The sequence below is a fragment of the Gymnodraco acuticeps genome, unplaced genomic scaffold (genome assembly GCF_902827175.1).
Source record: "Gymnodraco acuticeps unplaced genomic scaffold, fGymAcu1.1, whole genome shotgun sequence".
Lineage (NCBI taxonomy): Eukaryota > Metazoa > Chordata > Actinopteri > Perciformes > Bathydraconidae > Gymnodraco > Gymnodraco acuticeps.
The window spans coordinates 67,980-89,383 of NW_022991467.1; the positions used below are offsets into that span (position 1 = coordinate 67,980).

At 39.7% G+C, this 21,404-nt stretch overlaps 1 protein-coding gene across 2 annotated transcripts in view; it reads left to right on the forward strand.

Annotated features, from left to right (window-relative positions):
• ccdc146 (coiled-coil domain containing 146) overlaps positions 1 to 21,404 on the forward strand; it is a 63,670-nt gene that overhangs the window by 18,451 nt on the left and 23,815 nt on the right. For both annotated transcript variants that reach the window (XM_034196629.1, XM_034196630.1), the window contains exons 2-13: positions 4,423 to 4,505; positions 5,798 to 6,013; positions 9,812 to 9,869; positions 14,092 to 14,174; positions 14,320 to 14,413; positions 14,684 to 14,757; positions 15,975 to 16,202; positions 17,979 to 18,068; positions 18,491 to 18,587; positions 19,680 to 19,772; positions 20,318 to 20,485; positions 21,271 to 21,359. In XM_034196629.1, coding sequence (XP_034052520.1) covers positions 4,423 to 4,505; positions 5,798 to 6,013; positions 9,812 to 9,869; positions 14,092 to 14,174; positions 14,320 to 14,413; positions 14,684 to 14,757; positions 15,975 to 16,202; positions 17,979 to 18,068; positions 18,491 to 18,587; positions 19,680 to 19,772; positions 20,318 to 20,485; positions 21,271 to 21,359 — 1,373 coding nt within the window. The remainder of the gene's footprint in view (positions 1 to 4,422; positions 4,506 to 5,797; positions 6,014 to 9,811; positions 9,870 to 14,091; positions 14,175 to 14,319; positions 14,414 to 14,683; positions 14,758 to 15,974; positions 16,203 to 17,978; positions 18,069 to 18,490; positions 18,588 to 19,679; positions 19,773 to 20,317; positions 20,486 to 21,270; positions 21,360 to 21,404) is intronic.

Sequence of the window (21,404 nt, forward strand, 5' to 3'; positions counted from 1 at the left end):
ACCCAGCGGTGAGTAAAGGTGAGTCAGAAAAAGAAGACCCCCCCCCCCAAAGATGGAAAATAGTGTTTTGGAATAGGAAGATTGGATCTTATCTTGAAAGAAAGTGCTTTTTGCCTGAGAGATCGAAGCAGAGAAAGAGGAGAGCCTGATAGGTTAGGAGGTCGTCATGGTGTTTGGATTTCCACCGTTTCCGCTCTGCTGCCCGAAGGATGGTTCTATTAGCACGCAGTCATAACAGTCAAAGCATGAGACTGAAGTTCCCACTGTGGGTCAAAATAATGCGCTGTGATGTGCAGTCGACACGTTGGATGCGATCCAAATTATCTAACGCAACCCCTCGTCCTCCATAATGTTAAGCTGTAGCCACCCATTTAGCTATCGCTGTTGTTGTCTAGGCGTCTCCCCGGCAACTGTCAGCATCAGCTGCGTGCTTGGCTTGCTGTTTAAAACACCTTGTATCCATATCTCTCGCTAGAATCTCCCAACATCCAACTAACAACAACAATGTCAAGCCTTTGGGCTCTGAAACTACGAGCCGGGCCGAGGACAAATACACATGCGTTAATCGCACGTTAAAATAATTAATGGCGTTAAAAAAATGGATAGCCCTTTTATTATCTAACTTAGCATTCTTTATTTGGTATTTGGGACTTGACTAGTGTGCCAGTGGTACATAACATGATTCCCAACCACAGATCGTGTAATTGGAATTTATCTTTCTTGGTTCATTCAGGTTTCATGCACATGTCGTATTTCTGGAGAAGTGACACCGTTTCGGGTAATTGATTCCCTCTACAGAAATGGCTCTCAGCCTCGATGGAGTAATGGTGCAGAAGGGAAAATATTACAGCACAAAACTTCCAGCAACAAAGTGATTGAATCGAGCTGCAGGCCCAGCTCCAGTTCAAACAGTCGATATAAGGACATGAAGGTAGAAGATACACACAGAGAGCGATGGTGGCTCTCTCCATTACACAGTGGTGTGCCCTGCGGTCATTATTTCCCTCCCTGGGGGTGCAGACTATTAAAGCCTGCAGGTTCCTTTTTTGTTATACACTTCACAGACCTGCAGCACCCACATTACTGCAACGGTTTATTGCTTCTCTGCACTGCAGTACACATCACATGCCCGGGGGAATAGACGGACAGGTATGTGTATGTGGCGGCATAAATATCTTCCAGTGATTGTCTCTATCTCACTTCAAAGATGCTGTGCCACATGTGAGCCGTATTCAGCCTCCCCATAAAAGCTTCCAATACCCCATACTGCTGAAGATAAGTCTTGGCAGCGGAATTGGAAAGGCTGGCTGAAAGCGCTTCAGGCTGCTTCTCTCAGATAAATGCCCAGTGTATGGCTAGCATGTCTGTTGCTAGGCTGATATGTCCATATTTAAGTTATGTTTGAAAGATGTCAACAGTGAAATATTTTAGCATTTTCTCATAATATACTGAGCTACCCTTTTATGTTTTTTGGGGGGGATTTTCCCTTTCTTGTAGTTGTTTATATAAGTGTGTGTGCATGTAAATGGTCTGCAAAGGCTACAATCCCAAAGTTCCCTCAACAGGGAGTTTCCCCCCTGCCTGAAACATCTCCATTGGACTCCTTCATTTACTACTGTAACATAGTGACATCACTATGTAACATTGGCGCTTCTAATAGCTCACGCTTTAACACATTGATACGTGATAGGCTAAGGGGCGAGGCTTTCTCGACACATCTCTACGCGGTTGACCAATCACAACAGAGCCGGCCAGCTAACCAATCAGAGCAGACTGGGCTCTGGTTTCAGACAGAGGGTGAAAAGAGATGCTGCCGTATGAGACAAATAAAGAGCTTTTTGAACATTAAAGCATGGGAACATGTCACGGTAGAGGCAAAAAATATAAACATTTACCTGAAAATGTGTAAAATAAGTCTCCTTTTAAAGAGATCAATTCAAAATACAAGAGTGGGAGATTTAACCATACTAAAAATGTCTGAAACACAGATTGTGTACAGCTTCTCAGGTGTTGTATTAGCGTGACCTTGGGTGGCTTCTAATGCAAACTGACGGAAAAACATCTGAATACATCATATTAACGGGAGCCCTAATCTACATGATCCACAACATTCATATCTCTGTCCTTTCAGCCCTTGGAACGTGGTCCAGAGGTTTGCGAGCACATTTGACAGCAGCCAGATAAACAATATAATGGAATGAATCTAAACACATAATCGGCTCTCCCCTAATGTTTGAAGTCGGGCTGAGTTATCGGCTCCCGTGTGTGTTTGTGTGTGTTCATTGCCGTTAGATTACCTGCTACACAGTCCGACCTGAGATATCCTCAGTCCTGCAGCTGAGACAAGGCTATCCCTCATTACGCCCCGCTCTACCAACCTGGCTCCGGAGATAAGAGGGAACAACACCGGCCCCTCTGTTTCTATCACTGTTTACACACACAGAGCCACGTTGCCACAGGGAGTCATTTAACAACGGCTCTTAGTGATCATTTTCCCTTTTTTGTTGACCTGATATCCTTCTCCGTGCCGTGTTTTTGCCAAGGTTTCACAGCTGTGTATCTTTTTTTATCGACTTCTTAAACTCATCCAGGGTTAATGGTACCTGTAATCTACATAAGTTATCCTTATATTCTCAATGATTTCTCCTCTCCTTTTCTGATTGCAGATGGTTAGGGGTTTGTTTTTCATGCTGACGGTGATATGGTGTTCTGATGCTGTTATATCTGGATTAAGGTTTATTCAGCCAGACACCCTAAGGGGAGTTGGGCTTTGCGGCAGTCGACCACACTTTGAGTCCAGGCAGATATTAAAGATATTTTTCTTACAACAGTAACCATAAAGTTTGAGCATATTACAGCAGAAATAAAGCAAAGATCTGACTTTTATGATATTTTTAACTCTTTTAGGGTCTCTGGTGATTTAGTTTCCAACTTCTGGAACTTAATTTAGTCCCTAAACAATATTATAAAAGTGCCTGCACACTTCTGGTTCAAAGCAATATGGTCCTATTGAATATTCCGTCTGAAAGAAAGGCAAGGCATTTCCACAGATTGTGATATAGTGTTTCTATTAATGTGATGGCTGTTATAAAGGGAGCCCTAGGTCAGATCAAAGACTTTGAAATGGTGCAACATGAGCTGGCAGACGCATGCAGGAGGACTTGTTGCCAACTTCTAGCTGAATGCAGCCAAACAGTTTAGGACTGCTGTAATATTTGGCTGCAGCTCCACTGTTCAGCTGTGGATGATTGACACTGGGGGAGGTTTGAGAAACATAATCGTATGCTGATAGGAGTTTGGAATTCTTTGCTACACGCTTAAAAGCTGCAATTGATAAGGGATGCATGATAATATTGCAACCCAGTCTCACGGCATTTCGTGTTATAGTCACGAAATTAATTTAATCTATTGATTCGTGTTCACCAACACGATTTTCGCATTTTTTTCGTGTCACTCAAAACGATTTTAAAAGCAATGTATTTTCTATTGGTAGTATGTTTCGTGCCTGCACCACGTCTTTTTGTCCGGTCGGGTCTTGGAAGACCAGAAGCTGTGTGGTTCATAAAAACATTTTCTTACTCAATATCTTACCCTAAGCCTAACCCTATCCCTTTTATTTTAAACTGTATAATGTCGGAGTTTTTTTGCCGTCCGCGAGGAAAAGAAATGGCTCAGAGCCTCAGAATACTGAAATCTGTATTTTTTAAATCTTTTTTTCCTTCTAATTTGTTATTATTTGGTGCAGGCACGAAACATACTACCAATAGAAATACATTGCTTTTAAAATCGTTCTGTGTGACACGAAAAAAATGGGGAAATCGTGTTGGTGAACACGAATCAATAGATTCATTTTGTGACTATAACACGAAATGCCGTGAGACTGTGTTGCAATCGAATATTGACACATGTTTGGTATCCACTTATAAAGGCTCTTCAATGAAATACTGACATCAGATTTGCATGTGTAACATTGGTTGATATATTGGTGCTTTGCGTGTGTGATCCAAACCATTGATTAAGCATTTATTAGACTTTAAGGTGGGTTCTATTTGTTTCGCTAAGGACTGAAGATGCTTATATTTAGTGTATTTAGGTGAAATGTGCAGCAAAGATTGAGCTTATTATTAAGTTGTGGCTTCTTTTTACAATTTTAAGGATTTTACAGCCACATAATGGACTGTTTTTAACGAAGTCATTCGGGTAATATATTATTTAATTTGAGAAACATTCTCTAAACAATACTCATACTGTACACATAAAGAACAACACAAAAAGTTGGAACATTTCAGCAAATCAGATATCGGCAAAAATCCAACAATCTCTACTATCAACCTTAAATAATCAATTAACCTCAAATTCCTCTTTACAAACTGTTTTTTTCATGTCCTTGATTTCTAATATTTCTGTTTTCTTGCTCCACAGTTCTTGTCATTGGGCAAAATCAGCCAGAACAAAGCCGCCAAACTGAAATCCAGCTACAGGCTAATCTGTGAAACTCTCAAGAGGTACGTTTTGTGCTTGAGTGAATTTTGTGTGTTACATTTTGGAAGAAGTTGCTGATTTGTGTGTTATATTTCGGAGGTGCATTATGACTACAAAGCTTCTGAAAATGCAGCAAAAAGACGATTTAAATCTTCTGAGAGCCAGAATCTTTCCCTCTGAAGTGTCCTTGAAGAAGTCTTAAATCCCTATCAGTTGTTTTTTACTGTTAATAAAGAGTGGGAATAGCATCTGTGACAAGACGCTGGCTTCTGAAGGGACATTATGATTGGGGTCACCTTTCACTCAAGGTATAGTCTAGCCAGAAGTCCTTATTTGAGCAAAAAGTGGAACGCAAGGTTATACAGGTCTGAGACAGTATCGCTATGAATGCATGATATGGATTTTGTTCAGCAGATAACAGATAATTATCTGCCTCTCATGGCTGATCATATAACTGATAAATTCACATTTATTCACAACCAAGGGTAAAAAGGCTAATAGGCAGTGCTTGTTAAGTCGATGCACGGAATGTGGCTTTGCATTAGCGTACAATAATGTATCATCTGTCATTTCCTTATTAAAAGAATATATAATATTGCCCCCTTGCATTATTAAAGCACGACTTATGTAGTAGGGAAACACTCCAAAACACACTTCTTTCTTAAGCTTAATCAAATCCCTAATGAAACACTGATTCTCAGAGTCGCTACAAAGGCACATAAAGACGAAGTGAAATGAACATTTGAGACCCCAATTTCTTGTGGAAACAACAAATCTCTGTGTGATTTCTTGGGAAAATAAGAAACCAATCGAAATTTGTAACAAAGCTATTCTGAGAAATTGGATTCAGACAAGTAGTTGTGTTGTTTTATGATTTGCCATGAAACTAATGTCTTAATGGATTCATTTATAATGGTTGGTTAGTTTTCCTCAAGTATCATGACTTACAAGGTCTTGTTCTCATGTAATAATAATAATAATAAACATACATTTTATTTATAAAGGCGCCTTTCAAGGCTCTCAAGGTCGCCGTACACAAAACAAAACAACAGTCCAAAAAACAACGACAATATAATCAATCAATAAGAACAGAAAAGCAGAGGATGTGTGATGTGATCAGGGTGGATAAGCCAGTGTGAAGAAATATGTTTTGAGACGTAATTGTTCATGTATAAATAAAGACGTAACATTGATTTAATCTGTTTTACCAGTGTTTTGTTACGGTGGCCGACAGGGGTAACGTCCCAAAACACATTAGAAGAAACGTTCCACATGGTACTTCTTTACTACTTAAATAATCTGTTTAATCTAATAGTTCCCAGGATTCCGAGCTCCACGTTTTGGGAGAGGCAAAGCGATGTCGTGCGGAGCTTCAGAGGCTGCAGGCCGGGCTGGAGAGAGCCGAGGAGCAGAGCACCTCTGAGCAGCCTGAAAGTGAGGTCAATGAACTGAGGCAACACCTCCTGCAGGCATGCAATGAACTGAAAGCTGCTGAGGACAGAGAGTACAAGACACAGCACCGTCTCAGATGGTGAGCAGTGTGTGTGTATGCATACACGTACACACACTATTACTGCAATCGCTCATGCTGCAAGTTTCATTTTCGGTACGACATTGAAACCAAATGTCAGGTAAAACATTTTATTTGACTTGACAAAACACAGAAGTGAAACCAGTGTGGTGGAAAAGAGAAGCAGGAGGATGCTTGCATTGACTTTACAGGGAGGTGAAGGTGAAAGAGACACAACTTGCAATGGTATTGTGTGTGTGTGTGTGTGTGTGTGTGTGTGTGTGTGTGTGTGTGTGTGTGTGTGTGTGTGTGTGTGTGTGTGTGTGTGTGTGTGTGTGTGTGTGTGTGTGTGTGTGGTGTGTGTGTGTGTGTGTGTGTGTGTGTGTGTGTGTGTGTGTGTGTGTGTGTGTGTGTGTGTGTGTGTGTGTGTGTGTGTGTGTGTGTGTGTGTGTGTGTGTGTGTGTGTGTGTGTGTGTGTGTGTGTGTGTGTGTGTGTGTGTGTGTGTGTGTGTGTGGCCTAGCATTACTATACTTGTGGGGACCTAAATCTGTTTACACAGTCAAGTGTGGGGACTCGCCTCCCTTATGGGGAAAAATTGGAGGTCCCCATGAGGGGAATCATTCATTTTAGGTTGAAGACTTGGTTAGGTTTAGGGTTAGGCATGTGTTGGTTATGGTTAAGGTTAGGATAAGTCTCCAGGAAATGCATGTAAGTCAATGTAATGTCCCCTGAAGTGATGTATACATGGTATATGTGTGTGGTTGTGTGTGTGTGTGTGTGTGTGTGTGTATGTGTGTCCTTAATGTTGTTTCTCTTTTTACAGCAGATTTAGGACAAACTCAAGTACACAAAGCTTGATTCACATACCAGGATTTTTTTAGTTTTATGTGGATGAATGTGTTTACTTGTCTGAGCTCTCACACTGGTACGTTTTTTCCACACTAGTCCTGCTGGATCTGTCTCTGTTCCTTTCCTCTCATCCTTTCCTTCAACTCCCATGAGTCTCTCCTCTCATCATAACCTTTTTCTTTCCTCTTTTCTGCTGCAGGTTTATCTTTGCCTTCCCCTTACTCACTCAACAAGGCTATCAGTGCGACCAAAGGGTCAAACACACCCACAGAAACGGAAAATAACAAATGGACCTGAGTATATCTCTCTTTTCTGTACACAACCCCGACTTTTAAAAGGGCCAAAGGGAGGTTACTGGAACATTGCTAAGCAACACGATAACATGCACGAGTGGTTCCCAAACAGTTGGGCTTCTGACACTCGAAGCCCTCGTTAAAAACTAATAGAGCAATTTTGACTTCTTGGATTCTCAAGTCAATTTCAACAGGCCTGTGAGAGTATCATAAAAGCGTGCTGCACAAAAATTGTTGGTACAAAGTTTCTAAATATATTAAATGTTAAAGAGCAGTTGGTATAAACATATAAAGCTTTTTTTAAATGTTTACTTCTGTAACCTAGTTCATCACTATGTAACACTCGCGCTTCTATTGGCTAGCGCTCCAACACATTGTACGTGATGGGGCGGGACATCTCTAAGCAGTTGACCAATCACAACAGAGCCAGGTGCTGCAGCAGAGGCAGTATGAGACAAATAAAGAGCTTCTTGAACATTAAAACATGTAAACATATCACAGTAGAGGTATAAAATTGAAATATGAACCTGAAAATGAACAGGATATATCCTCTTTAACTATCAGTTTATGTGTAGCAATGGAAGCAATTTGCATGGAAGTTGAAGAAGCAAGTGTGAGCCCTAAAAATAGTTGAACCCTAATATTCGAAATGCTCCTTATTTACGCAACAGCCTAATTTACATCTAAGCAGATCTATTTTTCTTATCTGTGCGTTGCCTGGATTACTTCTGCAATATTAAAGCCCTCAAAGCCCAACAAACCCCTCACAGTATTGCAAAGATATGATCTGTATGATAACGGGAATTTTAGTGCAGAGCACACACACTGAAGCAGAGAGTTGAAGGCCCAGCGGTAATTGAAATATTAAATGAAACTATTTACAGAGCGTCCTCGGAGGAGGCAATAATAGACAGGATTAGACGAGTGAGTGTGCATATTATTCGTGACAGCGTTTGGTGGTGAACTCTCTTGCCCTCTCATCATCTTACCCCCTTTCCTTCTCTTCTTTTTCACTTTCTTCTCTTCTGTCCAAATGGCCAGCGATTCGCATATGACCAGCAGATGCTCGCCATGCAAATATGCCTTTAAAAATCTTATCGTCCTTTATCTTAAGCCAAACAGATACTCAGGAATTCAGCACTTTTCCAGTCACATATTTTAGCATTCATGCAACTTTCTCTGTACATCAGTTAATATCCAATAAATCAACTTGTCAGGAAGATTAATATTGCACACTTTGTGATACGTGTATAGCTGTACACTATGTGCTATTGTAAGGTTTTTCACAATAAATATTTCCATACAAATTGCAATCAACTGCCTAAAAAAAGTGTCTGCCGGCTGCATGGATGTATAGGGCCGGCTGCCGCAGGGATAAATGTAAATATTTTGACCATGCAGATGTATTCCTTGTCATTTATGATTATTTATAGGCAGATGCTATTTGCACCCGGTTGTCTGGAGCTAACAATGCTATTTACATCCGGGTATCCGTAGCTAACAATGCTATTTACACCCGGGTGTCCGTAGCGAACAATGCTATTTACACCCGGGTGTCCGTAGCTAACAATGCTATTTACACTCGGGTGTCCGTAGCTAACAATGCTATTTACACCCGGGTGTCCGTAGCTAACAATGCTATTTACACCCGGGTGTCCGTAGCTAACAATGCTATATACACCCGGGTGTCCGTAGCTAACAATGCTATTTACACCCGGGTGTCTGTCGCTAACAATGCTATTAGAATAGCATTTTTAGCTACAGACACCCGGGTGTAACAACCCAGTCTCACAGCATTTCGTGTTATAGTCACAAAATGAATCTATTGTTTCATGTTCACCACACCAACATGATTTTCATTTTTTTTTCGTGTCACACAGAACGATTTTAAAAGATATGTAAATAATAACAAATTAGAAGGAAAAAAATATTTTAAAAATACAGATTTCAGTATTCTGAGGCTCTGAGCCCCATTTCTTTTCCTCGCGGACGGCAAAACAAGTCTGACATTATACAATTTAAAATAAAAACAATAATCGTGGCTTGATATTGAGTAAGAGCATGTTTTTATGAACCACACAGCTTCCGGACTTCCAAGACCCGACCGGACAAAAAGACGTGGTGCAGGCACGAAACACACTACCAATAGAAATACATTGCTTTTAAAATCGTTCTGTGTGACACGAAAAAAATGGGAAAATCGTGTTGGTGAACACGAATCAATAGATTACATTTATTTCGTGACTATAACACGAAATGCCGTGAGACTAGGTTGGGTGTAAATAGCATCTGCCTTATTTATATTTATGCATGAGAAAAATTGTAAACAATTGTATTATTCATTACGTCCGTTGGCCGAGATGTGCAGACGCGCTACTAAAATATGTGTTTCAAACGAATAGCATATAGCTTGTCTAATTTACTCGTAGAAAGAGGTTTCATAGAACACTTTAGAACCTTTTGACTTCTATGAATCTTTTGTTTTGTAATTTCGTCTTCAATTAAGAAGAATTTAGCATGAAACTGCACACTAGTGTGTCTTTAAATATATAAATGTGGTCGTTTCTCTCATGCATTCCTCTTTCTGTTTATTCAGGAACTGAAACATGTTACTTTTTTCCATCAACTTAATAACTCATCTTCCTCTGCTCTTCACCTCCCCTCACCCCGTTGCAGTCTCTGGGAAGAGAAGCGGTATCTGCAGAAAGAGAATGAGTTTCAGCCCGAACCTGCAGTAAGTTCATCATTGCACCATCCAGGTGTGTTCTCAGAGACGTGGATTACTGCTGCAACACTGGTCTTACAGGGAGGATATATATTAGTTTTACTTTAAGCCTCCATCCAGGCTTAATCCTTCAATATTACTAGTGGTACCTTTTGGAGCTAAAATATTCCATAGATTAATCTCCCATTCCGACAAGATGATGGCATTCAAGTTATAAAAGCTTTAATCCTTGTTCCGCTTGGAGAGGTGATTTTTGTTTTTGTTTAAGAAGACCAATTGAAGTACTAATGGCTAGTACTAAAAGCAACTGATATATTCAGTGGTGGAAAGTACATTTACTTGAGTACTGTACTTGAGTATATTTTTGAGGTATACTTTACTTGAGTAGCCAATATTGTACTTTTGACATTGCCACCATTTCTTTTTAGAAATTAAGTTACTAGTTACTTTATTACGGTGGCAAACAGGTGCAAACGCGCTACATCTTCACCAACTTCACGAAACATGCGCAGGGTTTACTAAAAGCGCAACAGACCAACCAAAGCGCTGCAAACACATAACACTGCAAATACAAAACGCTGCAACATGCTAGTTTGTCGGCCACCGTACTTTATAGATTCAGATTATTAGCTGTTAGGAAAGTATCACTCGACACCGGGTTGAGAATCAATAATCAGGTACTAATGTATTCTTGCAAGAAGGAGCCGAGTTAAGTCACATACAAAGGATATGGTTTAACTCACACACATGGTGCTCAACGGAGCAGCAAAAAACATCAGGCTTATAAAGTCCAAAACACGGAGATAACAACAAAGTCGTAAATCTAGATGGCGCTAATATCATCCGCGGGTCTTGGAAAGGTGTCGGGGTCATCTGCGACGTCTTCTGGAAAGAGTCACGTACTTCCTTCACGCCTCATAGAAGTCAGATATTTAGGAGACAACAAGTATGTGTCTTCTCATAAATATCATCAACCTGAAATGCCCTGCCTCCTCCTATCATTAGAAGAGGCAGCTGCAAGGTCGTACACAGTGCAGAGTCACACATAGTGTCAGTGCATTAAAACAACCCATAAAGAGGAGACAACTTGTATTTTCTCAAACATTAGCTAATACAAGATATAAATCATATATATATTATTAAATGAGCTCCAACTTTACCAGCTGTGATAGTATATTGTATTATTGGAGTAAAGCCCATTAATCATAATCCAGTTTTGTACTTTTACTCAAGTAAGATTTTGAATGCAGGACTTGTAACGGAGTATTTTTACAATGTAGTCTTCTCCTATTACATTAGTGAAATATCTGAGTACCAACTATCGTTATATATTATATTATATATGACTTAAACGTAGGACAGTTGCTGATCAATCAATAAATAAATGAATGTCGAGTAATAATGCTGCAGCTGTAATATACACAATTATCTGCATGTTATATCAAAAGCAACACATTCACAGTAAAAAGTAAGAATATTCTTTCATTCCAGTGTCAAACTAGAATCCAAATATCTTGTTCTACCGTGCTCTGTTGTAGGCTGCAGGGCGTATAAATACTGAATTATGTGTATTATTTAGTTGATCAGAAGTGAACCACAATGCATTGCTGTTTGAGCATTTCTAACACATATACAGAAGCTGTTGAATCACCAGCACCAAAACTCAGCAAATCATTTTAGGTTATAATCTCAAGGTTCAATCATTAAGCTGCTTTAAAATGCTGTTGCTAATGGCAAAATTATTTGATCGTGAGCTTTGTAAAGCTTGCAGAATACATTTCACAGCCTTTTTTTGAATTTGTAATACTTTTTTACCACTGGTAAATTAAAGATCGCATAATAAAACCTTCCAAATGTGCTCAAATTCAGCTTGCAGGCCTCTGGATGCACTTAAGTCAAGGTGGCTAAGTGGTGACCTTTAACAGACCAAACAAACAGGAATAAATGTAAATAAATTAAGCTGAATCAAGGATAAAATTATCATTTATTGCAACACAGGGTAGCACGATAAAATGTAGCCTAGTGAAGAAAAACATGAAAAAACAAAAGAGAATAAAATGTAGTGCATTCCTAAAACCTGGAATGGCCACAACAACCTTACCAAGAGTTGCATTGCAAGTAAATATACATCAACAACACACTTGCAGACCCAGTGTCACATGCCTGTTTGCTTCTCTATGAGGAGCCAGTTGCACATAGGCATATTTTGCGTGGGCGGGGCATTGCATTACAGCATTACTACGTCGAAAACTGTTCCAATACAAATGTTAGTTTATCAATATTTTAATAAGGTATGACACTGGTTAATAATATTGTAGCGTGTTCAAGTAACCAAGGGATATAGTAGTTATCAAATAAGTATAAGATGTGCACAGTTATGATAAGTTTTACAGTTATGTAATGCACTGTTGTTGGGGGGAGAGACCGCCCCTTCCATATGAGTGTGTGTACGGCGGGCATGAGGCGTGCACGACGAGACGAGTTGTGTTCCTATGTGGAAAAGTCATACTCAGTACGGTGAGCGCTGGCTTTATTGCTACTGTATCCGTAGCACCCCACGCAATAGTTGGGACTGTACTGACGTCAGTAAAAAAGGTTTGCCCCCCCAAGCGCAAATGTCAAACTCCGCCTATGCAGTTGCAGCTTTTTTATGCTCAACATGAATTATCCAGTGGCAATGTAAAGTGGACATTGCATTGCACTTCACATGCACAGCACCATAATATTCATACAAGCAATACTCAGCGGTTCCTAACCTTTTTTAACTCAGGGCCCACATAAGAATCTACATTTTTTTTCGCGGCCCACATTCAACCGTAAACAATACGGAGGCTAAATAAAGTTCTGATTGGTCGATTCAGAACATGTGACACGTTGTTAATCCAGTAGTACAGACCGCTGTCAAGGACTGTAATGACCGTTGCTAAGGAGGATCAAGAAATAAAAAGGAAAAGAGGTTCAAATGAAAGACAAAACTTAATAATGAAATGTTTCCACACAAATCATAATGTTTTGCAAATTATTTGGCGGCCCACTTGCAATGCGTTCGCCCACAGGTTGGGAACTGCTGCTCTATAGAATAATGGGGGCTGCTGCCTTTACTAAGACAGTTTAGTCATTTAAATCTGTAAATGTCACAGAGGTAAGGGGCCTTGTTATGACTCCCATTGTTATTGAAACAACATGCTGTTATTGGACCTACAACACAAGCGTGATATTTACTCTAATGAAACAATTGCAGTCTTCTCTCTCTGTAACACACACTTGTCAAACTAGATTCATTAGCTATGTGTTTTATTACAGGGCCCTTACATGCAATAGTTTGCTGTTTGACAGTATAGCAGATGGATGTTGGAGAAAAACCACAAACTCGCGTCAAAGTGCGTCTTATTTATCAAGTTGAATTGGTAACAGCTGGTTTAACTGCAGTTGTTTATGTTCATACTTCACTTGAAAACATTTCTAAACAATGTTAAGCGTCAAATCGTTCTTGTGCAGAAAATGATTACCGTTAAAGGGGCCCAATTCTGCTCATTTTCAGGTTCATATAGTGTATGTAGTGTCTCTACTGTGACATGTCTCCATTCTTTAATGTTCAACAGTTCTTTATTTTTCTCATACTGTCTGTGCTGCAGCACCTCTTTTCACCCTCTGTCTAAAACCAGAGCCCAGTCTGCTCTGATTGGTTAGCTAGCCGGCTCTGTTGTGATTGGTCAACCGCTTAGAGATGTCCCGCCCCTTAATCTATCACATACAATGTGTTAGAGCTCATTAGAAGTTACATAATGATTACATTATGTTACGGAAATAAACAAAGGAGTCCAATGGAGCCGTTTCAGGCACGAAACTCCCTCTGGAGATAACACGGGAATTTTAGCCTTTGCAGACCATTAACATGCACAACAACCTTTATAATACACTACAAGGAAGGGAAAACTCCAAAGAATAATAGGGCCCCTTCTAAGGTAGCAAACTTAAATACAATATATAGCACTGCACATTTACTTACCCATGGAAACAGCTGAAGAAATATATTTTTCATCTAGACATTATAAAAAACAAAATCCACGTGCGACGCAAAGGCTGTTGGAACCGACTCTCAGAGTTATGATCAGACGCTAAGAAATGAGAACAAGCCTGTAGCCTGAGCTCAATTAAATTGTCATCATACGCCAGATATTCTTCATATGTGATGTTACATTAATATTCATACTGCTGGCTGGTCCTCCAGGAGCTGGAGAGCAGAACAAAGGTCCTGCAGGAAAAACATGAGGATCTGAGGAAGGAGGTTTCCGAGAGACGACTGGAAGTCAGGTATTTAAACCATGTTGTCTTCTTTATATCTTCTCAGTTCTACTCACTTAATGTCCTTTTTGTAATGAGACACAGTGCTGCTAATCAAAATTCTTCAGATAACAAGCGTTCTTTTTGTGTGTGTGTGCCCTCACTTAATGCAAAGGAGTCTGACTGAAGATGTGGAAATCCACGAAACGCAGATATTAAGAGAACAGAAAGAGCTGGAAGACAAGACCGAGATCATAGAGCTCAAAGAGGTGTGTGTGTGTGTGTGTGTGTGTGTGTGTGTGTGTGTGTGTGTGTGTGTGTGTGTGTGTGTGTGTGTGTGTGTGTGTGTGTGTGTGTGTGTGTGTGTGTGTGTGTGTGTGTGTGTGTGTGTGTGTGTGTGTGTGTGTGTGTGTGTGTGTGTGTGTTGTGTGTGTGTGTGTGTGTGTGTGTGTGTGTGTGTGTGTGTGTGTGTGTGTGTGTGTTTACAGCACACCATCAATAACATAACAACATTTCTTTCTCTGTGTGTGTCTGACAAGGCTGAGAGAGCGCGGCTCATCAGCATCCCTGTGCAGGTTTTAAAGGAGATTGAACGGAAACAATCTAAAAAGGAGTAAGTACTTCTTAATATCCTTCATGGGGAAGAGAAGGACGGATGATGTTTCAAACATAAGGAATAAAAATGAGCCAGTAAGGGTGCTTCAGTGAGAATACACTGAGGAGAAGAAGAGACAGCAGAAACATCTTTTGAAAATGAAGTTGCTTCCTGTCAGTTGGTTTAAATCCTTCTATAATCCATCTCCTTCCCTTCATCTCCTATACACTAAGGAGCTGGATTGAACAGCGCGAACCCGAGTTATCATACTGTAGTTTTCCTAATAGAATCTTCACCAACTTGACCACACATGTACACAATTTCTACAAGTGGTGTATAAACTAATCAGGGTGGCTAAGTGGATAGTGTGCTGGACTTTGAATCAGAGTCCCTGGGCAAGACACTTCACTTCAAATTGCTCCTGTGGGGATTGCCCACAGTACTGAATGTATGTAAGTCGCTTTGGATAAAAGCGTCTAACAAATTACATGTAATAGTAATAATAATAATAATCACTGCAAATAAAGAAAGCTTCAAAAGGCTCAAAACACAACGGAAACGGGGACACTAAAAAGTGATGCACACACCTGGGACCAAAGCACTTGTTGACATTTGAGGATTATATTCCCCCAATAGAAATGTTTTGGGCCGTTATAGCGGGTTTGCACCTATTGGCCACTGTAGATATGGAACAAGAAAACAAATCATTTACAAAATATATATAAATGTACATTTCTTCATTAACTATCCTGCAAGAAGCATTCGTTTTGTAATATATCTTTCTAGCCACACTTAACTCCAAATGACAAACTGAAAAAATGTGCACCGACAGTGAAATTATTCTCAATAATTTAGAAGTCATTTGATAAAATGAAGAAAAAAATCATATGCTCCAGACGTCATTAATTTTAGTTTTCAAGTGCAGCTGCAGTCAAAAGCCCCTTCATCACCAGAGAATGGATCCACTGGCACAGCAGTCTCTTTTATGTTTATTTCACATTAATATTTGCCTTGCAAGTGATGCAGTAGAACTGTCTTCCAGTAGAGCTGAGATTTGTCATTTGAAATTCACAAAGCTTAGGGGTACTGGAGGGTGTGTGTAAAAGATGTATGCACACACGCTGGTGTTTCATTAGATATGCAGTCTGGCAGTGCAAAAATAACTTTTGTCTTGGCCCCATACTTACACTTGTACTTTGTTTCAAATGTTCTATCACCTCCTTTAAACATGTTAGATCTGCAATGAAGAAGATGGAAACCCTAAATGTTGAGATTTCGGAAATGGAGCAGCATGTGAAGGAGGTGGAAGAGCGTAACCTTGTGCTGAGGTGGAAGAAGAAGGAGATGAACGAGGAGCTGGAGGGCGTCACGGCCAAAGTGGAGGGCAGTCAGAGGGAGAGCAGACAGCTGCTGAAGGAGCAGGAGGTCAGCAGGGAGGAGGAGGCGGAGTGCACGGGGAACAGGTAAGCACTACAGTCGAAAAAAGACACTATGGCAAGAGCTTCAAGCTGAGGTCAAATAGTAGAACATTGAAAGTCTGATCCTGACCACTTTTCATTGACCTCAATTAAAGACATCACACAGTCATGAGAAGATATGAAGAAGTACTCATGGACATATGACAACCTAAAACAACTGAAAAGAGTGGTTTTGGCTCAAGAGGAATAAGTTGTTCACTAATGGAAGATCGACAGTTTGATGTCACGTGACAAATGTCCATGGGAAAGACACTGAATTGCCCCAATTAGCTATGGCTTTCCCTTTGATGATGAACAAATACCCTTCAATTTCTCAGGAATACAGGAAAATAGACTTCTTTGAGATACAGTTTATTTTAGTTTCATAATATCAACAACGCCTTTGAATGGGACTTAGAATGAAATCCCGGTGAGCAGTTTGACATCAGTATATGAATGTGTATGTTGTGTATAAGCACTTTGATTAGTTGAAAGACCAGATAGACCCTAAATAACAAAAATTCCATCTAATATTTACTATCCGCAGTACCTGAAATGACACGAGGCTATGATGCGACTGCAGACCTTATTGAAAATGGATTTGCTGTGAAGAAATGTCAATGTTCCAAAGATGGACTACTATAAGAGCATCCTTGATACTTCCCCGTGTGTTCTCTCACCATGAGGTTTCATACAAAAAATGTATTTCTTCATTACCAAGGTTGGAATATTAGCTAAAAGTGAAACAAAGCGATTTGTTGATTTCATGAACAAACGATGCGCGCCTAAATGTTTCTGCTGCAAAGAATTCTGGGATGGCATAATCTTCTTTTCCCTCTTCAAGAATGATCCAGTGTCACCTACTAAAGGTGATTATAAAAATAAAACATTGTGGAACTTCTATATAGTATTTAAAAAATGTTTCCAACTTTTATCTTAAAGGTCACTATCATGCTATTTTTAGGCAATAGCATAGGTCTCAGATATATACAAATATATAAAAAACATGTCTATGAAGTGTTTTGCTTAAAATACCAAACCCATTCTAGGCATGCCTCATATCCCTCTATTTCAAACCTGTTCCTAAAGTGCTGATTCGGGGTATACAGCTTTAAAACAAACATTTTAAAAAGAGGGGGCGGAGCTTATGCCTGCTCATGCGGGACCCGGCAAAAACTGTCTAAATGCTGCGGTGATTAAACGCTATATCATGTTCAAAACCACATCAAGGATTATTTCTGAAACAGTGTGGAGCTCAAATGCTTTCTCTCTCGTGGGTTTACTACAAAAGTGAGTTCCTTTTTATATCCTGCTTCTTAAAAATACTCTCTCCAGTACTGGTTAGCTCCGAGTGTTAGCGATGCTTGCTAATGTAAACAAAGACCATATTACGTCCAAAACACGTCAGGCATTGTTTCTGATAGCAACTTTCAGATAGTGCTGTGGGTGTAAAGCCCGCCCACATTATCGATATTACGTCATATCGGACGCAAATCTGGATCAGCGCCGTTGTACCCCCGTTTTTAGGTATTTGGGTACGAAGGAAAAGAGAGAGGGTTTTATTTTCTGACACTTTGTGAGTTCCCGACGCACCGGAGACACATTTATGTATAAAAGACATCAAAAAGTGCATTTTGCATGATAGGTCCCCTTTAAGACTTCCCCCATAAATATTTATGTCTAATTTCACTCAGTATAAATCGCCCTCAGCAACAAAGATTTGAGTGACAGGAGAGGTCTCTGCTGTGTGTTTCTCATGCTTATTATTATTCTCCCCACCAGAGGTATCCTGGAAATGAAGCTGCAGAATATCATGTGCGACAGGAAGCACCTGTATGAGAGCCAATCTGTGCAGCTCAAGGAGAAAAATAGGTAGGGATTGATGTGGAAAAATGAGCTCCATTGGACCATTGCTGATTAGAGCTGGCGGCCCACATGCAGTGTCCGCTGCCAAGTACACAGGGAAGGTTTCAGGCAATGTATTCCTCTCTATCTCCCTGATTAAACACTGTATCGCCAATAAAGGCACTCTCAGGCCCGAAAGTGAAGTTTTGGCTATGTGAGAGTGTTGCTGTACTACTCTGTGAAGTGTCAGTGTTTACGTTTGACAACTATTCAAGACATTTTACATATTTGATAAGATCAGAGCATTTGTTCCAACTGCATTCTAGCATGAACTCCAGAATATTTGACAGGAATGCAAATAAAATTAGGCTAATTCTGAATTTTGTGTAGGAGTCAAAGCCTTATTTCACACGGATACATATTTAAAAGGTAATTTTGTTTCTCTGCAGGCAGACACAAGCCCTCAAGAGGATGGAGCAGGCTTTGACTCTGGCCAATGAGCAGCTAGAGCACACGCAATCCATCTACAATGATGTAAAATCTCAGGTGACCAGCAGATTGTGTTCCTTTTTAAATGAGTTTTGAATAATTTGTTTTGTTTTTGGCACATTTTAGAAGCTAAAAGTTATTTTTCAAAGAAGTTAAGATGGTTTTTTTCACATTCACAACCTTATTGGAGCTTATACATATTTGGAATTTACAAGTAAATCTCACAATGTTGAAACACTTTTTATGTTTTACAATATTATGTTTTTTCTCTCCTCTTTTTGGCATTTGGTCTGGAAAACTGGCTCGAAGAAAAAGGCTAATTTACATTCACATTTCGGAAAATTCTGATAATAAATGTCACATTGACAGTTATTGGCACATTAAATCGTAATCTGTGTTACAACAGAAACTCATTTTTATACTTGAGCTTCCTGTCATTTCACTGATGTTCACAGTTTTTAAAGAGTCATGGGAAATGTGTCAGCACGAGTCACCGACGCACAACAATATGAAAGGAAATCACAATGGCACATCGGGGAATTCATGCATTGAGGAAATATTAAAAACAAAGCAATAAGATTCATTCAATTCCAATAATTCGGCATTCTTTAACGACTCTCACGTGAACAATGACTCATCATTAAAGGCCGTTTAGACGAGGATGTGTCACACTTGTTTCAAATAGGACGAACTCTGATTTAGCCTTCTTATTCCTGCATGGACTAACATTTTTTTAATATGGAGCAGTGCAGCTCATACCGCTCAACAGGAGGCCTGAAAACCCGGCAGAGACGAGCCCGGAGACTTTAATTTTTCATTAGTTTCTGAGAAAAATAGTTCCAGTGTCACTGGATCCAACGGCTATCAGAGAGGCCTCGGAGAAACTCTGATATATAGTATTAATTATTTTGTAATCAATGTTTAATGTTTGATTCAATATGCACTGACTGAATTTGATTTCAAGTTTTTACGGGATCGTTATGGTCTTTTATTCCTCGGTATGTAAACTCATGAAGTACAACCAGGGAACTAAATGATGATACATTTCTACAGTTCTTTACTAAGATTCAGCGCTGACACACAGCAGATTTTTTCCATTATGAACATTTTACCAGACTTTTTATTCCGACTTTACATTTTGACTTGTAGTTAGATGCTGTTCCTAACCAAGAGGCCAGGGTTCAGCAGCGGATGGCGCTTCAGGAAGAGGTCGATGCTCTCAAAGTTGGCTTTGGGCGACAGGTGGGAGCAACATGTGTGGACACTTTATCATAACAAGCTTGCAATGCAACTAACTGAAGCAGCCCTATTACTAATATATATATTTGTGGCTATTATATCACTTTATTTATATTATATTTTATTTCAATATCGTTTTTTATTGTTTATATAAATGTGTTCTAAAAGTATATATTATAATATTTTTATAATTATATAATATATTTATATAATTTTCTTAATATACGTTGTAGTACTTAATTGACAACCATTTGAAGTAAACAACCTTTTAATATTTAATTTTTTGTATATCTATATATTTTTGTTGTCCTTATTTTCAAATTCAGAAAGCAAAGTGGTGAAACATAGCATTTTTATTTCATCCTTTGTCACATAGTTTAATAATACCTTTGGGGAATGGTCTGAATTTACTTTAAAAAAGTTTCATTCTCTATCCATCTTCCTCGTAGTATGCTTTGCTGTCCTATCCTGTCTCGGTGACCCTTAATTGCCGTCGACTTGTGATATCTTTTTACCTGAAAACGCCACTAAATGTGTTCACTAACCAGCTATCAGTAGCTGAGGAGGAGAGCCAGAAGACGCAGCAGTCTGGGCTGATTCAGGATCTGCTGCGGGAGTCAAACCGCCTCCGAGAAGAACTCCACAACCTCAGCTGTCTGACGCAGATCAAAGTGGAGGAGAGGGGCCAGAAGCACCGAGATCTGCTTCGGGCTGAGGTGCAATGCACGCACGCACGCACACACACACACACACACACACACACACACACACACATACACACACACACACACACACACACACACACACACACACACACACACACACACACACATCAAAGAGGAACAGAATGCAGGTTTATATTTTACTTTGAAAGGAGAGAAACTAAAACTGACAAAAACATAATTTCAAAGAGTGCAAATGGCTTTACTGCCCTGAAAATATTACTGTCATCACAATGAGATCTTCTAAAAAGTATTTGAAGAAGATGTAGAGAAGAGCACATTATAGTTTAACTAAATGTGGACATCTGCATTTTCTTTTAATGTTGGCTTCATCCCATTTTTCATGTCTCCTGAAATCATAAAGTTGCTGCTTTTCTAATACACTATAGAGGGAACTTTGGGATTTTAAGCTTTGTAGACCATTTACATGCACACAAACCTATAGAAAACCCCCAACAAGCATGATAGAGCCTCTTTAAAGTTGGCTTCATCTTATTTGTATGTCTATTTCAATCAGAAGTTGCTGCATTTCATACACAATGCCCCATGTGACTAAAGCTTATTTAGGTGTCTCACCAGATAATGACAGACTCCAAAATAAATGTTTTTAGGAAACATCTCTCTCTCTCTCTCTTCATTTACTCACACTGTCAGAACATTGAAAAATGCACAACCACCAATCTGATTTGAAGTGTGTTGTTTCTGAGCGCACACACACATATCCACACCCACACAGAAGTGTTGATACTGTAGTTTTAGCGCTGTAATTCTATCAGCAGCAGCTGAACCAGCACATCCGAGCGGAGCTGCGAGAAAAAGACCAGATCATCATGGACCACAAGAAGCTGAATGCTACGCTACAGCGCAGGTTGTTTTACCTTCTTTTTCCTTGTCAGCCAGCTTTTCAATAAAC